Source organism: Tribolium castaneum, chromosome 7 (genome assembly GCF_031307605.1).
Source record: "Tribolium castaneum strain GA2 chromosome 7, icTriCast1.1, whole genome shotgun sequence".
Classification (NCBI taxonomy): Eukaryota; Metazoa; Arthropoda; class Insecta; order Coleoptera; family Tenebrionidae; genus Tribolium; species Tribolium castaneum.
Window position 1 is genome coordinate 6315792 of NC_087400.1, and position 19292 is coordinate 6335083.

The following is a 19292-nucleotide window of genomic DNA, read 5'->3' on the forward strand; positions in this document are numbered from 1 at the left end:
GCGAATCCAAAAAAAAATTAAAAAATTCTAAACATTTTGTAAACGGCTAAATTTAGACGTAGCTTATGAAAACTACCTCAAAATAACTCTAGAAAATAAAACATAAAGCTTTCCATTTAAAATAAGGAAGTTGATAATTACTTCCGGTATAACAGGAAGTGTCACCATCTTAAAAATATTTACAAATTTCCAGATGACTATCATTATTATTATTCTAACGTGGGGTTTAGACGGGAGACCTGTACAGGGTGACTCGACGTCTGCTGTTTAACCCAAATCACCTTGTACACATCAAATCCGTAACAATAATGTAAGATCCGTGTCAAATTTTCGAATCACGCCATTTCCAGGGAGTGCATATTTAATATTAAATGTGCCTTTTTCAGGAACGATGAGGGAGCACCTGTTTTATCCCCTTTCTATTACATTATGATCAACTGTAGCTCTGTCTCGTTTCGAGCGAGAAATTGCTTTGTTTCACGTACATTAAGTTAACAAACGTATATGGAAAACGTCAACTTTCTGAAACATGTCCCCACAGGAGTCTCACCAGAACAAAACAACCGTCATCATGCACCTGATTGTGCCTCTTTGTATCCCGAACCCCTTCATCGATCTCAGATAAAAATTGTTTGAATAAAAATGTTTATAGGCCTCCTGAGGCACTACTTATAATAAAATTATACAAATTTGTTCAGCCAACAACGAGTCGTATCTCGGATCAATAAATAAGCAAGAGTAATATTTTTGCGAGCTTGTTTCTCTTATCAAAAACAGACATGTTGTGGTTTGGTTTAACTAAACCCTTCTAATCCTTAACGCTGTATAATCTAACAAGGATTTACCGGAGCTCAGCCACATTTAACAATTACCTAGCGAGCTGCAATACTTAAAAGCAGACATGATTTCGAACGGCTTGTACTACGTATTGCTTTAATTACGATTTTGCAAGAGATTAATGGGAGGTAAAGCTCAAGGATTAACGAGGATTATTTACGTTTTCATTGATACTTTTAAAAAGATGAGAAATATGAATTTAATCTTGGAAGTTATTTGATGAATGAGATAGATAAAGCTTTGTTAAGAAGACGGAAATTAATTACGAAAGATATAATAGACATAAAATTCAGCAAAGGAGTTTCCAACAAAAATCTCAAGTTTAATTAGCCGAAGGTTCATTACGTTTTTAACATAGACCACAAGTCGAGGGCTTAGTGAGTAGCTTCTTACAGTGACGGCTTGCTAAAAATCTAGAAAACATTTTCAGTAAAGCATATTAACATAAAAAAATACATGAAACACAAAATTTTTAAAACTACCGTCACGAATAAATATTTTTAATTCTGCCCCACTCAAAAACAAACTAAATCACTCTTAGCAGTTCAAGAGTACGTCATATTTCACAAAATAAGTAAATTTGTTGTTTGAAAACAAGGTGTAAATTGGACGAAATAATTAGAAAATTGGTCATTTTGACAAAATTTTGAAAGATTATACTCAAAAATAAGATTAGTCTAACGAAATAAAATTGCTTCAGATCCTTTTTTGTGATTTTTATCCTGTTTTTTGGCTGAAAAACTTGTTAAGTTGGTCAAAAAAGTTACTTTCTATTTCTGGAAAATATTTTTAGGGTAATTTTCACTTCTTCGACAAAATCACCCTAAACGGGACAAAATTACGTCGGTTTCGTAAAAATTTTGCAAAGTTTTCTAAAGAACAAATCCACACATATTTTTGACATTTGTTGGTAATTTTTTGGTCTATTGTATTCTATGAAATTTATGCGAATTTTGTATGTTTTTGCCTGATGACATACAAAAACGCCCAAAAAAGGTAAAAGTATTAGTTTTGAATTTTTTGTTGCAAGTTCGCAAATAGTATATTAAAGTATAAGTGGATATTGAGATCTTTAAAACACGGGCGATTTTTCGAGCACGACGGCTTAGCCGGAGTGCTCGAAATAGAGCAAGTGTTTTAAAGACCAGTTATCCACGAATACTTTACGTTATTTTCTCTATTGGTACACTTAATTTTATGATTGAAATCATAAATACTGATAATGATATTACGAAAATTGGAAATAATGTAATGTGAGATCAGTATCAGCATCAGTAAAAGATCGTCATTATAATAAAAAATCATTAAATAGATGCCATTTACCGATATTCCCATGGCCGCTTTAAAAAACACGCGTCTTTGAAAGTTGCATTTATATACTCTACAGCTTAAATAAGCTAAATACAGGGTTAGTCAGAATTTTTGTTAATATGCAATTAATAGTACTGATTCCAGCAGACCAGATCAGTAATCATTAAAAAATTTCAAAATTTATCCACGATTACATTGTTCTGGGTATTGTCAAGTTTGTTTTAACAGTTTTACTAAAATTTTATTATGGACTATTATATTATTTAAAAGGTAAAAAAACCAATGTTGATAAAATTCATGTTTTTAAAAATTAAACAGTCTCCAAGTGGTAAGTGCAATTAGTATTTTTGGTTGCATCTTAAGACATGTCAGAAAAAACCCACTATTGACTCACCCTGTAGATTACCAATAAAAAATAGTTAACTTATAAACGAGTTAAAACGAGAACAGCTCTAAGGAATACCATCTTCAACTTTTAATAAAAAAAAATTCATCCTACATTGGGCGATATTTCGCAAAATAAGTAAGATTTTCTGCTTTAACGAAATTTTTCTAAAAGTGGGTTTCTCGTTCAGAAAACGAGCTAAAAAGTATTCTAAACATGTTAAAAGAACTTTTGATGAAATTGAGTATTTTTTTATGAAATTTCGACAATTCGTACACTTTTTACTCAAATAAAATAAAAAAGAGCGAAACACTGTCATTTTTAAAACCCTCCCTGTGCGATTTTTTAACCTGTTCTATCGAATTTATACGAAGTAATTGAGTTTCTGAGTGAAAAACGTGTTAGCTTGCTCCTAAAACGCAAGAGTAATGTAGTTTTCGATCTTTACTGGACGTTTTTTGCCTCAAAATAGGATAATTTTAGACGCAATTAGGTGTTTTTGTGGCCTATTTTAACGTTTTGTGAATTTTGAGCCAATTTTTGTCCCCCGATCTATTTTGTATCAATTTTTTTTTTTGAATCTGATCATTCTCCTCTAAACTCGTAATTAAATTTCCGCCATCCAATCAAATATCTCGGTAACATACATTACATACGCCTCGAACACGCCCGAGGAACATTGATGAGGCAAAGGCTGTTGCAATTATTAATGAAAACCAAAATTAAATTGAACTCGAAGATTGGATTAATTATATCGAAGCTAAACTTACGCTTTTCGCTTAATGAATCTCACACTTCATTCTTGAAAAATTAACTTGACCAAAATTGAAATAATTCCAGTTCAACACGTCTCAAAGATATTCCAGAAGGTTCACATTAATGAGAATTTGCGATTTGGCTAATTTTACATGTATTTCCAGCCCTGTTTATTCATTAAAGGACAAGTTTTTGTAAAGGCAATATGGAATGTCACATAAATCTGATTAAAATATTTACTCGGGTCTTATTCATAAATCAGTAAATTATAATTAATTCATTCAAGTAAAGGTGAAAGCGCTACATTATCCCGAATTGTTCCAATTCTATCGTTATGAAAAACTGAAATTAAAATTGCTCCATAAATTACTCCGCTTCTCAAATTTCGTCAGGTGGACTTATTATTTTGCAAGTAATAAAGCAACCCGAGCTATAAATTTTTAATTTGTTCTTTTGATGGCTGATGTTTCGCGAAAAGTTTCTTTAATTAAATTGCGTTTGCCTTAAATGGTCGACTTTCCTACGGCTGACTCGAATTTAATAATTTTTTTTAGAAATAGACGGTTTAAGCTGTGCAAACACGGTGTCTACAATAGATTGAGTTCGCTGTGTGCTTATAAAAACGCACATAAATCATTCATCCGCGAAATGGAGCTTTCGGTTAAGCTCAGTTTAAGTTTTAACAGAACGGAAAGCGTGTGAGAGAAAGCACACACAAAGGACTAGCAGTTGTGAAGGAACAGTTGTGTGTGAGCGAAATACTATAAGTTTCACTTCTTTGATTAATATTACTTCATAAAATATAATTTTATTGAAAAAAATTGTCTCCAGCCTCCATTTTACGTCAAAAAAATCAAATTATTTAAAAAACTGAGCAGAATCGACTAATTTAAGCGCATCTAAGGCGAAATCCTGTTTTGTGAAAAAGACCGTCTCTTAAATCGGTTCACTGGTGTCTCATTTTTCTCAGGAATGAGTAATTGACCAATAAAAATATAACAATCACCTCCTATTTGTTTATCTGGTGCACGAAAAATTGCAAGACGATTTGTTTGTGGCTTTAGGTGGGATATTGCACTCCCAGCTGTAAAACAGACCAATCATAAGGCGTTCAAAACTGAACAAAAAACTGTTGGCCAAAAAAAAAATGTTGGCCAAATCATCTGTAATTTCGCTGTTTCCACTTGGGCTTAAAAATCGTAGACAAATTGTAAATTACCTTGTTTTTGACATTGATTCTCGCAAGTAGTTCGTGTTTAAAGTCAAACATTTTGCAAGTTAAAAAACTTTGCTAAAAAGCAAAAACTCAATTCTTTCGCAAGATTCCATCACCAAATTCAAAAATGGGCCAAATTTGGTCAAAAATTCTTATATCATTTTAGTTATAAACTTGGGCATTTCTTATTTGTAATTTTTTTTATTTTACTTCTTATTTTTTTATGTTTTCTGGCTTCGAGTGTTTCAATCTCATAGTATATTAGTGTTTCAATCACACAGTTTTTAAGTTTATTCTCAGTATTTCAGCTTTTCAGTTTTTTAATTTTCGATATTTCATATTCATTTCCTAAATTTTTCAGTTTTTCAATTTCTTAACGTTCTTTCTTTGTAGTTCTATAATTTTTTAATTTATCACTCTTTTAGTCACTTAGATCTACAGAATTTTAATTTTACTGTTTTTTCAATTTTTTTGTATTCTATTTTATATATATTTTAGATTTTCAGTCTCTTAGTTTATTGTTTTTTTATTGAAAATGCCATGTTTCAATTTATCAGTGTTTCTCGTTTTTTAAAGATTTACAAGCTCTTCTAAACGCAAAGCATTATTTTAGTGAAGGCACTTTAAAAAGTAACTTACTTTTTCACTTTGAAATTTTAGTAAATAGCTTAACAAACTTAGAAACAATAGACCTGTCACTTGTTGATGCACTTAAACTTGACAATAAAGTGTAAATTTTTGTAAAATGTACTCTAGGAGTTGTGTAAAACTTAAGTAGAGACAAACTATACAGGGCGAATCACTATGGGGGTATTTCTGAATTTCTATAAATATACAACCAATAATACTGATTCGAGCTGACCAGATCAGTAATCATTTAAAAAGTTAAAGTTTGTCTTGATAGTTTTGCTAAAGTTTTAATCTGAATGATTATTATTTAAGATATAAAAAACCAGTGTTGATTCAATTAAAGTTTTTAAAGATCAAATGAAGTATCAAGTGGTCAGTGTATTTAGTATTTTTAGTTGCATCTTAGGATATGTCAGAAGTAACCCACTATTGACTCACCCTGTACAATACATTCTGAAAATAAAAATCTACTGAAAATAAAAATGTTAATTGAATGAAAAAAATACTGATAATGCAAAGGCGCCTGATTTTGGTACTAATATCTAATCTTTCCTTTCAGTGAGTTTATTTTCTACGTTGAGATGAATTCTTACAGAAAAACAAATTAATTTTACAACATCAAATTTAGAACAATATTTAGGTTCAACAGTTAATTAACTTGTTTATAGCTTTTTGTGTAATTGATAATTTTAATTTTTTGACAAAACGTAGTTCGCGTTTTTTGTTTGTTTTTGTAATGAATTTATTGCAATAAAAATCAGATTTTTATTTTTTTTGTAGTAGGAATTAATAAAAAATATATCTTATTACCTAATTTTTGTTTTTGTTCTACCTTTTTTGTCACCTAAATACAGTTTTTGACTTCCTAAAATTCCGGAAAAAAGCTGTTGTATTAACATAAAAACTAAACGAGATTTAAGCACAGTGTGATGACTTACCACGCATTGGTAAAGAGAATACAAAAACGGAAATTACAGTACACTGGAACAAGTTTTTTCCAATTCTGTTTAACTACAACTGTGAACTTTATTAACTTAAAATAAAATCGAAGTAAAATTATTGAAAGGCTTCGAGTAACAAAGTCACAAATTTTCAATTTCAGTAGTTTTGCGAAGCGTATGAAACTGAAATATCAATCGGGTTAGTTTGTATTTCATCCTGGCAACGTGGAATGAGCAAAAAGAACCGACCTGAAAGCTTTGAATTGAGAACAGCTGGTCTTGTTCTTGACATAACAAAGCCAACAATAATAATTAACAAACAGTGGCTGCAACATATAATAATTAAAGTGGACGGATTAACTATGAGCTCAGAAATGTATGCGACAATTGCTTTCAAGTTTTTTTTTAAATGAAGCGCATTATTTTTGCGAATCTCGACGACGAGGTGCACTTTTCCGTCTTAAGCTCCTTCCAGAAAGACAAAGCCGATAAAAGCTTTCGCAACAATTGCAGCAAATCCATCTTGGAGCTCGAATATTGAAATCATTGCGAGTCGGCGGAAAAATTTGATGGATCATTACTGGTCGACTTTCATGGTATTATGAGGCGTTGAAAACTGAGCCGGCTTGTCTCTTAACGATCCACTAATGACCGCATCTAGCTGTCTACAAGTTGTATCAGAAAGAAACGGGTTCATTAGATAAACTTTGCGTTATTAATTACGCGAGCTGAAATTTTCACGCGTTTTTCAGGCGACAACTGAAAAAATAGAAAACACCGGCACGAAATTGAAACATAAATATAAGGCGAGAGCCAGAAGCTGAAAATGAATGTGTCAGTTTACACTGAAATTATTTATTTGGGATTTTAAATACGTTCAGGAACGAGTCGTGTGTTGGTTGAAATTGCTTTAGAATAGTGGAAAATGATGGCAAGGGGGGCGATAGTTCACTATTGAAACATTAATCTTTTCCGATAGATTTGTTGTTGGGAAGTTTTTATTCCAGGGACGAAATAACTTCCTCAACTGCTGAAAGCGCAATATGAAGTTTCAGTCACATACCACTTAATAAGATGTTCGAATTTGCAGTCACAGGCGAACAAATTCTGTTTAGCTACAAGAATAATTTATTTTAGTCGAGCAAACCCCGACCATTTGATTGCAAAGTTAATTCAAAAGTTGTGGTTATAAACTTCTGTTTTAAAGATTATCGCACAAAGTAACTTGCTTGACAGGAAGTTTGCTTTCGACTTAAAATCAATAGTTTTTGTTCGAAAGTATTTACTCGACAATTGTTCCCAATTGCTTTTCTCAATATTACAGTAAAACCACACCTAATGGACACCTCCGAATAACGGACACTTCTTTACAACGGACACTTTTGTAAGAATGTTACAAATGCATTGGAATAAAATGTAAAAAAATCTCTCTACAACGGACTCTCTCTATAGCGGACGCGGACAAAAAAATCCCCATATACCGTTATACAGGCTTGTTTTTTTAGGGCCTACGTTAGAAACTTTTTAATTAATTAATTAATTTCTAATAAAGCTAGAGCTTTAAAATTTTGTACACGATCTAAATCGTCCATTTTGAGTTCAACTAAATTATTTTCAAGATGGCTGATAGTACGACTTATCTGCCATAATTCTTGAAGTGTCAATTTTCATTTGCAGAAGTTTATTTAAAATATCACTGCCCTTGAACTCTATACAACAAATGAATAATTCTTTTTGCATTTGATAACAAAGGCTCGAAGAGTTTTCTGAAATCTTTACGATTGTCAACTGTCAAATTGCAAGGCTACTATGATATTTTGGAAATTATGATTTAAAAATTGTTATTACACAGTTTTTTCAAAATTTTTAATTGCAGTCAAAAGAACATTAATTTTTAGGCAGACTTTTATTAACATCTTCTATATCTATCTTTTACAGTTTTTGAAATAATCACAAAAAACCGAATTCTAGCACATTATTTTTTTCTCGAGTAAACTTTCGACAAATACGATAAAACTATGCCATTGATTAAAAGAATTGTTAGATTTGTCTACATTTTTACTCAGGAAGTTTAAAACTCGATGGCAAACTGACCGAGTTACTTTACTAAAAAAAACTAAATAAAATGTTAAAGTTTGACAGTTCTTTACCATTTTGCAAGGTCTACTTGATTAACTATGAAAATTACGAAGTAAAATCCTTTTTTTGTAATTTTTTTTTAAAAACTAAGAGATACGTATAGGTATTGCCCGGCGCATCCACCATTTGTAGTCATTTAATTATGGCGAACAGTACTTCGTTAAGTCTCTACTTATTTACTTTTTCTAACTTTTCTATTTTACTCACTTAAATAAATTAATTTTGTAAGTAGCAAAAATGGTGGATGCGCTGGGGTTAATTTTTACAATTATTTAAATTTGATTATTTTGTTTGTCATATTATTTTAGAAAGTTTTTATGACTTAACTGTACCAAGTAATTACCATTAAAACCCAGAAAACAGAGTTTTGACTCATTATTTTCATAGATTTGTCCACCGTTTTTACTCAAGAAGTTCAAACTTCAAAATGTTGAAGTTTGGCAATTGTTGACTATTTTGCTAGGTCTACTTGATTAACTATAAAAATTACGAAGTAAAATCTGGTTTTTTGTGATTTTTTTCAAAAACTGTAAGAAATAGGTATAGGACGTGTTGATAAAAATCAACATAAATATTATTGTTCAATCGATTGCCGTTAAAAAAATAGGGTTAATCTATCTGAAAAAAACAGAAAAGTTATAGCCGATTTTTGATAATCATTTTGAAAAAATCAATCTAGTCTTGAATTTTGACAGTTAACAATTTTGAAAATTTTGGAAGGCTCTTCGAAACTGCTATTATCGATTAGATTGTATATACAATTTTAAAGCTTTAGTTTTATTAGAAGTTAAAAAGTTTCTAATGTAGGCCTTAAAAGAATCACCCTGTATAAATTTACCTCTTACAACGGACAGATCGAAAGAGTGAAGAAAATGCTGTAATTACGTAATTATGTAAAAAACACAGTTCCTACAAACAACCAAACAAAAATAGAAGATTTTTTAATAAAAAAACTCTGTTTTTCTTGTTTTTTTTTTTAATTTTAAGGGATTAGCAAATGTTGTATACCACCTGTGTTCAGTGTGTCATATTTCTATGTCACAGTTAGACCCATTTGTTTATTTAAGAAAAAAAAATTATCTAAAAAATTTATAAAAAAAATTTCATCTCCTATTAGTGGACACTTCTCCACAACGGACAATTAAGAATTCCTTATCGGTGTCCGTTGTTTAGAGGTTTTACTATAATAAAAACAGTTTTTTAACTCGATTTATCTCGATTTCCTCCATTAATCACCGGGTTATGGACCCTTGTGACTAGAATTTGATGAACGACATTGGGGTAGATCTAAGGGTAGATTAATTTGATTTTTTGATTGTAATTAGTAGTTTGAAACGTTGATTTTCCAGTGTTTGTAATTATTTCGATTCATCGTATGAATAGGTCGTTGCGTGTGTACCCAAACACGAATCAACAAGGACAAAGGAAGATTAAGTTTGATTTGTTTAAGTTTTTCGCCAAAAGAGCGCTCGACTAATCAAAAGCGCGTCGGAGTTAAATTTAATTCCTTAGCTTTTGAATGAAAATTTATGAGGGTAGGTGGATGCAATTACAGAAAATTTAATTAGCTAATTATACACATACCTATACATAATGCACCAACAAACCGTTTTTACAGCCCGTTGTTGCTAATTAGCCCGTAACGAGATTACAAAAATTTCATTCAAATCCTTTGGCCTCAGTAACTATTCTTCCCTAAAATTGGGGCGAACAAAAGGAGGCATCGGTATTTGAGCGTTCGTAATATTTTAGAAAGGCAAAGTCACCCGGCTTATGTTTAGAGAGCTTTTGTAAGCTTTCAAACTTTCAAAACTTAAGGGATGAACACTCGGGGGGTTCATTATTCAAATAAATTATTGTAAACGCGTGGATAGTTTTTACAAGATATCGCGCACCTTTTTGCGACCGTTAATTTTCAGCTACTTTATTTTGCTTTGTTCTTCACGAACGACGATTACTCAACATTAGTGTCCGAGCTTTTTACGCGAGGGAAAAGCGATTTATCAACAAAAACGCGGAAAGACGAGCTTCAGCGAAATAATGGAAGTTTGTCCTATAATTTTAGGATTACCTTACATTTTAAGGACTCATTTGCATCACAATCAAGTTGGCACAGAAAATCGCGGTGACCACAAGTGGTGGGGGGAGTGGGCGTGACCTGGCGGTAGTGGGGACACGTGTCGCCTTCACTACTCCCCACACTTTTTTGAATTTTGAAGTTTGAAGTTTAATTAAACCACTTGCTGGTATCCAACAATTCACGAAAGTTCATTGATCATGTAATTAAACAGCACGGAAACAGCAAACATGTCGTATTAAACCAATACGAGTCCAAACTACTTAGCAAATACAGATGCGACAAGGTATGAAATATTGTTGAACAATAATAATGTTGTGGTTGGAACTCGCTGCCATTTAACGGAACGTGTGAATTAATATTCTGATGCACCTAAAAGCGGCTTTTCACAGTTATAAATGCAATAAAGTGAGCTGTGAATAATTATATTGCGTTTAGTGAGGTGGAAAAATTTCGAAACTGATTACGATATTGGGCTATATTTAACAACCAATATTAAATTTTTGATGCGTTTGTGTTACATTTAATTATAATTAACCGCAAGTTCGTTTTGTGGCGTGTTTGAATTATACAGTGATTATAATACCTATAGAGCTTTTTATCTGAAAACCTGCTCTCACTACCAAATCTATAGTAAATCCCGGCAATTTCAATCCCTTGTGTTGTTTAATCACTTCCGGTGATCAGTTCGAGGATTTTACCAAAAGTTCAGTTTACATTCTGCTTTCAAAACGACGATTTTTGCGAACTGTTATTAAACTGACTATCAGAGAAAAAAGTTTTGTTGGTTTTAATTCTAAATGCAAAAAAGATATTTTTTAAATCACTGAGAATATCGATGAACATACAGGAAATGTAGACACAATTGTAGAGAATTATTAGTTTAGTTAAACTTCTCAACAACGGACACCAATGGGGAATTTTTAATTATCCGTTATGGAGAGGTGTGCACTAATGGAGAAATTTTAATGTATGTTTTGTTACGTTCCTACAAAAATGTCCGTTGTGACGAAGTGTCCGTTATTCGGAGGTGTCTATTAAGGAAGGTTTCACTGTATTATTATTTTATTATGTTATTTTTTATTTTTTTCTATTTATTTTTAATTTATATTTATATTTATATGTATATTTATATTTATATTTATATTTATATTTATATTTATATTTATATTTATATTTATATTTATATTTATATTTATATTTATATTTATATTTATATTTACATAAATTAAACACTATTCTGTTTATAATTTTTCAATAAAACTTTTGCAATTTACTTAAAATTTGGAAAAGATAACACATTGAAACCCGCCTATGAGTACAAAAATAAAAGAGCTGAACTATTTTCCTTGTGACAGAAACAATCATTTAAAACAATTATTAAACATTAAAAGGAAGAAAATAGTGAAAATAATAATTAAGAATTTTGCAAAATGTTATACAGAAAATTTGTTGTATTTGATAAGTTTTAATACCTGGTAAAATTAACACACGTATTTCTAATACAACCTGTATTTATATTTATATTATTATTTATATTTATATTTATATTTATATTTATATTTATATTTATATTTATATTTATATTTATATTTATATTTATATTTATATTTATATTTATATTTATATTTATATTTATATTTATATTTATATTTATATTTGTATTTATATTTATATTTATATTTATGTTTTTATATTTTGTATGTGGTAATATCTATTTCCTAAATTTTTAAAACAGTAATTTAAGTATAAAGCACGAAAGTTGATAGAGATATAAAATCTCGAATAATCTATAGCAGGCTTTGTGGTATTTGGTGATCAGTTCAAAATTCTCTGACAATTGACAATAAAGGTTGCAAACCTTTTCTACTGTCAAAAAATTTTAACCACAAAGCCTGTCATAAATTAGTGAAGCTTTTATATAATTTAATAGTTACCCACTTTTGCATAATTCTGTTTTAACAGTTATGGCTCTAAAAATTAAAGGAATTTTGCAATATATCGAAAATATGCCAATAACTTATTTTACCAAAATGTCTCACAGCAGTAGCTGAACAATTTTGAACAAAGTATCAAATGACAATTAATTCCCTATCATTTGGACTTTAAATTTATTTTGTTACTCGACTAGAAATATTTATTTCGCCTCGGCCATAAAACTTGGAACACCCTATATGATATTGGAAACGTTAACAAATTACAGTTTCATTGCATCTCTAATCCTTTTTAAATGTTTGTTAACAAATTCTCAGCGAAATATTGAATAGAACTTTTTAAATGTATTTTTGGAAATAGAACAGTTTTGACAATAGTTTATCCAGGAGTGATAATCTGTGATAAAAAGTGCTTGAATAGGTCAACATTTTTAAAAATTATATCAAAGTTTGTAAATTGAATTTTATACAGATTTTTTCAAATAGATCAGATTTTCAGATATTTCAAATTAAAGAAAAACTTTCTGACTTGCACACGACAGTAGTACTCAAAAATATCCAAAATTCGATTTCGTTACTTTACTCGAAGTCTGTTCCAATATTTGTGTCTTTATTTATCTTGTTCGTGAGTTTAGAGTTTTCCGATATGTACCGAGGTCTCAACTCTATGAATGTAAAGTGGAAGGTCTGAGACGTGGAGGATTGCATGTCAGAGTAAAACGAAAAAGAGTCAGCAGACCTGATTGGTCAATGCCTTATTGGATTTAGCGTTGGTAAAATAAATACGACTTCAAGTTCCATTCCTCGTCTAATTTACTTAAAGTAGAGGTTTTTAATTGTAGAGTTCCAAGTGTGTTTAAATTCCGCATCTTTCGATAAAACTTGTCTGAAGTTTGAAAGGAACCGGCGTGAATAATATTCGCCGAAGCCAATTGAGAGGAGTGGATCTAATAATCAGTTCAACGTGAAATCTGCCCTGAATAAGTCACTGAAGTTTTTCAATTGATTAGAGTTGAAATTGGCTCGGCAGCAGGTTACTTTAATAACGTCTGTAATTATAGTAACCCTAAAGTTTAAGGTTGCTCCAGTTGTCGCTTAATTACCTCTTCTGCCGCCTAATTAAAATATTCGACTTGATGCAAAAATTAATTTCAAGTTGGCCACGCACGACACTTTCTAAAGGGCCGAGTTTATAAATATGGATACTACGTCCATGCTATGAATATTTCCTCGCCCTCATTTGCACATTTTGCAAATTTGTTAAGCTCGTGTAAAAAATCGCCGACTTTGTAAGTGAATTCTCTAAACAAATTAGTCACTTGGTTTGTTGTAACCTTGTCTCCGAAGCGGATATTTGTCCATTAACTCGCAGACGCCATAACCTATTCCAGGAAATTACATGCCATTGTCTAACCTTCTCAGTCACATATATTAGACTAGATTACGCTATAATATCGTTAAGTTAACGCAATTAGGATGTTCCACTCTGTACCAAAAACACTGCAAAAAACGCTTTTCTATGCAAATGCCATTGTCTTAAACACACATGACTAACACTTTTCCAAACTTCGCCACTGGAGTGCCTATTACGGCAAAAATTATTACGGAGCTTTAATGTGAACTTTGGGCCGCTTGTGTGACTTACGATGCCGACGAAATTACACACAAAAATGCTGAGGACATCTTTTACGCGACGAAGGAGAAATATTGGAACCGAAATTACTTAGGTGCACCTAATATATAACTTTGGAGTTTTCACCAACTTTCGAATTACTGGTTCAAATCCAGTTTATTTTTCAATAATAATCACAATAATAATTCGGGATAAAAGAATTCTGACAGGAACATGAATCAGCACTTTGAGTTTATAGAACAAGCTAACTAGTCTGATGTTTTAGTGTTTTGAATAAGTTTGAATAATGTATAAAATTATCCTTCAGTTTTGTTGGATATTTTTTTACTTTTTCCATTTTTTTTAACTTTTTGTTTTTATGTATACACTTGACCGGTGGCAAAAATAAAGAAGAAACAGACACTTAGATGAAATATAATAAAACGTAAAAGAAATGTCAATGTAAAATCTTGCACAATTATTTTGTTTAGTCTTGAAATAGGACTTAAAATTAGTTGAATGGCTGCTTTAACAAAAAGTTTTTGTTTAGGCATTTATTGAACAAAACTGGCTTTGTAGTGGAGATTAAATCAGCTTTGATAAACCAATATTTGCAATCAAAAGTTTTTCACAATTTTTGCATTGTTCTATTTACGAAACTATAAAAAATTCTGTTCATTATTTCGCTATTGACAAGTACGTGAATCAGCACTCGGTGTTTATGCGATCTGAGGGTATTTATATCTCCACCTGTCGACGAAAAAAATGGATGAATTTTTTTTACTTAAGCGTGTTATTATATGACACAAAAAGCGAAAAAAATCTATAAATTTCAATGTGAAAAAAATACTATGGTGCTCCGGGAATATGAAAAATAATGGAAAATAAAATTTACACAATTGTTTGGATTTAAACAAGAGATTTTGGAGGACAGACAGATAATTGTGATTTTATAATCAGTTAATTTTAAACTTGATAATGTAGAAATGTAGAATCAAGGTCAAAAAACGTTGAAAACATTCATAGCTACATTTACAGGACTCGAAATTATAGAAATCTTCTATTTTGGAAATTAGAATTCAACGTACGCAAAATTGTAGAAGCGTAGGGTTGGAATTCTAGAATTCATGTGGAAAAAATGCACCGAAATTGACGCAATTGCCTAAGAATTTACAACAAATTTGCCAGAATAGTTTGTTTTCGTCGGAATGGCAAATCGTGTTTTCAGAAATAATAAAAATAGAGTTTGGAATATTAAAAATTAAAATTTAAGATTGTAGTTGTAAGAATTTTTCTTACTTAAACCCGAAATGAGATAATAAAAATTCTAGATTAAGTCAATTTAAATTCTGGAAATGTAGAATAGAGTCAAGAAACTTTTATGATGAGGAATTTTCAAAAAAAGTTTCGAAATAGTAACACTGTAAACTAGTTTCCAGAACATTTTGTGACAATTGTCACTTTTTAAGTGGCAACTTAATTCGAATTAGTTTAATTTTAAATTAAATTTTAATTTCGCTTTCTGTAAACCGATCATTAACATTAACATTAACATTAACATTAACATTAACATTAACATTAACATTAACATTAACATTAACATTAACATTAACATTAACATTAACATTAACATTAACATTAACATTAACATTAACATTAACATTAACATTAACATTAACATTAACATTAACATTAACATTAACATTAACATTAACATTAACATTAACATTAACATTAACATTAACATTAACATTAACATTAACATTAACATTAACATTAAACATTAAACATTAACTTTTACATAAACTGCTTTTAACCAAGCTTTCCCTAGTGGTACACATATATCCGAGATATAACCTCAGATATAACGCTCTCAGATGTGACGCTTTTGTGTTTTGTAACATGTTATCTAACCGTAATATAACCATAGGTATATAGCTAAATATAACTACGGTTAGATAACCGTTATAGCAACTGGCTTTAATATAACCAATGTTTTGGTTTGTGTTTTGCGGTTATATAACTACAATGTACGCAGTCAAATTGTGCTACTAGGGTCAACTAACTTTTGGAGAAAATGCGACGTTGCTGTTTCTGTAGTTTTATATGAGTGCCCTTAACTCTCAGTTATATTGCGGTTATATATCGATATCTAACTTTTATATTGCGCTGATATAACTATTCTTATATTTTTCTTGTATAACTTTTGTCTAAGATTTATTTAAAAAACCTCACAGTTCGTTGAATTTAATACAAATTAAAATTTTAAATATTTGGTATAAAAAATTGGTGCTTTATCTAACCAGTTTGAAGTGCACGACATTATTAGTGCACAATAAATATTGTTTTGTGTTTTGTTACATGTTATTTAACTTTAATATAACTATGGTTATATAAGCTAAATACAACCACGATTAAATAACCGTTATAGAAACTAATGTACTCAGTCAAATTGTGCTTCTAGGGTTGATAAATTGTTGATAAAAGATAAACAGTCTTTTAAGTCCATTTTAAAAGACTAAGGAACTAAAGTCGATACAGTTTCCAGGAAAAAATGAACTTGACGTCAAAACTTGTAAACAATTATTGCTTAACTAACTGTAATTAACTGAAAATTTGATCCGTTATTTATTCCATTTATTTCTTGATAACATGAGTTGAGAAAATAAGTGCATCACTATTATTATGATTGGTCTTGAATGAATATTTTTCTGTCCGTAATTTATTCAGAACCGAGCAATTTTCTAATGAAACCGTCAGTTTCCTTTACTCGGTGTCATCTAACAACCATATTCTAATTTATTAATTATAACCGCAGCCGTAGCTGCATTTGCTCATCTCTCGCGTAGTTCGTATCATGTCTTAAACATGTACTTCCGGCGCCCACTCCATCGGCCCTTGTCTTCTGACCCCGCGGTCACCAATTTGTATAATTTAGAAGACAACATGCCCGAAACTAATAAAGATTCCAGCCAGCAGCCGTCCGTCTCTAATGAATGCAATTGCGGAGCGCAAGATATGTGTTCCGCTTGATCCAATTAATCGCTTTATTTATTCGCAAATTAGCACTTGGTGTCTGGACGAGTTGTTTGGTGATGAAGTGTTTGTCCATAAATTAAATCACCAAGATAAGAAGGAGAATTTGTGTAACTGAATGGACAAAGAGACGGACGAACTTGGAAAGAATTATGCTCGAAGGAATGCTTTGTCTTGTTCAACCAAACCGACGAAATCGTCAAGGTTTTGCTCGAGGAGAATAATTAAATCGTTGGGACGTTTACGACTCCTGGAATCATAGTTTCACGTCACAACTTCGCGACCAAGCTTTGTATCACAGCTTTTGTCTCAGAGCTCAAACGGCATTTAATCATCCACTCAAACAGTCAATGAAATTTTATTAATTTCTGCCTCATTGCTTGTTCTATTTTTAAGTGTCTCCGAAAAAAACAACTCGCTGAAACTTATTAAACTTACTTGTTTTTATTAAAAAAATATGTTCTTTGAGAGCTGCATTTATTTTATTACATTGTCAAGAACGTTGAATAACTTCAATTAAAGTAAGATCACAAAGACAAGTAATAACTTACTGAAATACAATTTTGTGAGAAATGTTTTAATACTCGTAAGTAGGTACTCCAGAATAACTTCTTAGTTCTTATTGAGAAAATATTATTTCCTTGCACTATGTTACGATTCACAGGAAGGAAATTACAGGTAGTCAAAAATAAATCAAACTTTTGCCTCCTCTGGCCTGTCAATTGTCAGCTGCATTCCTTGACGAAGACGGGAGTATGGCTAGAGAACCGTCAGCAACAATGCGGCGGCGGCATTTTCCACAAACCTCAAGGGCTTTAAACCCAGTCTGGAATCTGATTACCACACGTAGAAAAAATTGTGTATGCAACTAACGATTTTTTTATTTTTCCAGTTTTACAACCAATTGGAGCGCAGTAAGCTGGCCAATGTGACCCTCCAATACAAGCAAGCGACAATCTTTGCCCCCATAAACGAGGCCTTCCAAAGAATGGAAGCTACGGAGGCAAACCCGGACGACCTAGTTCTCTACCACATGAGTAAGTTACTGTTTTACGATCGTCGTTAAAATTAAATAAAAATTCTCCCTTGCACACGCAATTTTTTATCTGGAAATTGCCAGGTTTTATCATCGCTGTTTCGAAAATTAAAACCCGGTTCAGTGCACCATCAATATTGATAAAGTCGAACGGATTTTGCTAAAGACATATCTCGTTCAGTTCAACAGGGCAAATACAATTTAATCTCCATTTACATAACCAGATGTCATGCAGTCCGGACTTTGGCCTTATCTCGTCGAAAATTGCTCGTTATGGCCGTAACTCGAGTTAAACAGCATTTGCATCGGTGCTGGAATTATCTCGCGATCGACAAGAAGTCCCGGGGGAAGTTAATTGTGACTCGAAAGTAACGGGTAAATTCTGGACATTTTTGCACAGTGGGTTATAAATCAGTATTGAAGACAATTCCGTGTTATTAAAGTTTAATTAAACCGACATTGGAATTCTGAATGAATTTAAGTGGCTTTAAGATAAAGGGAATTTGTCGGCCGGTGTATTTTCGTTGGAATGTATTTACTGCGGAACAGATGTGGTAGTCTGTTAGCTCTCATGAATATTTAGCTACAGTTTGACTTCGCCGGCCGAACGAAGAACACCGGAATAATACCGTCTAAATCATTTTCAATTCAGTTATTCAATTTTATATTTTATCCAATTACCGGGAAATGAAACCGACGAACTGACTTTATTAAATGTGCGACGGCACAGAATAAATCGTCGGAAAGATGTACTTGCGGCTTCGTATTATTTAAAGATAACAGACGTGTGTTGTGTTTCCATTACATTCAGTTTTATCACAATTCTGAAAATTATTTGCAACAAATATGCTTCGTTACAATTATGTTTTGAACTCAACCAACGTGATCAATCAAAAAACATTGTAAAACAATGAAATTTTTTAACGATTTGCCCGGCGCCTCCACCAAAAAATAAATATCAAACATTTTCTCCCGCTTTATCATTTGATTTTTGAAACATACTTGTATGTACTTTATTACAAAGTTAAAATTACGTTTTGGGTTTTTTCGGCCCGCTATCAGTCAATAGAAATATTTAAAACAACTGGAAGTAACCTAATTTACCCGGCGCATCCACCAAAATTAAAGTCTATATTTTTCAAATGACGGATGTGAAAGAACATTTTGTTCAAGTGTTTTAGGTTGGATTCTTTTTTAATATTGTGATATTTATTAGCAAAAGTTGACTAAATACTCTATTTTTTACTTTTTTACATTGTAAACACATGTTTACAATAACAAACATGTGTTTTGTTTCCTTTACGTTTAGTTTTATTTATTTAAGAAAAATATTTACAACAAATATGCTCCGTTGGAACAAACGTGATCAATCAAAAAACATT

The 19292-nt window shown here is 31.3% G+C and overlaps 1 protein-coding gene across 4 annotated transcripts in view; it reads left to right on the top strand.

Annotated features, from left to right (window-relative positions):
- Fas1 (Fasciclin 1) overlaps positions 1–19292 on the top strand; it is a 129407-nt gene that overhangs the window by 84930 nt on the left and 25185 nt on the right. For all 4 annotated transcript variants that reach the window (XM_064357794.1, XM_064357792.1, XM_064357793.1 and 1 more), the window contains exon 2: positions 17767–17911. In XM_064357794.1, the coding sequence (XP_064213864.1) occupies positions 17767–17911 (145 nt within the window). The remainder of the gene's footprint in view (positions 1–17766; positions 17912–19292) is intronic.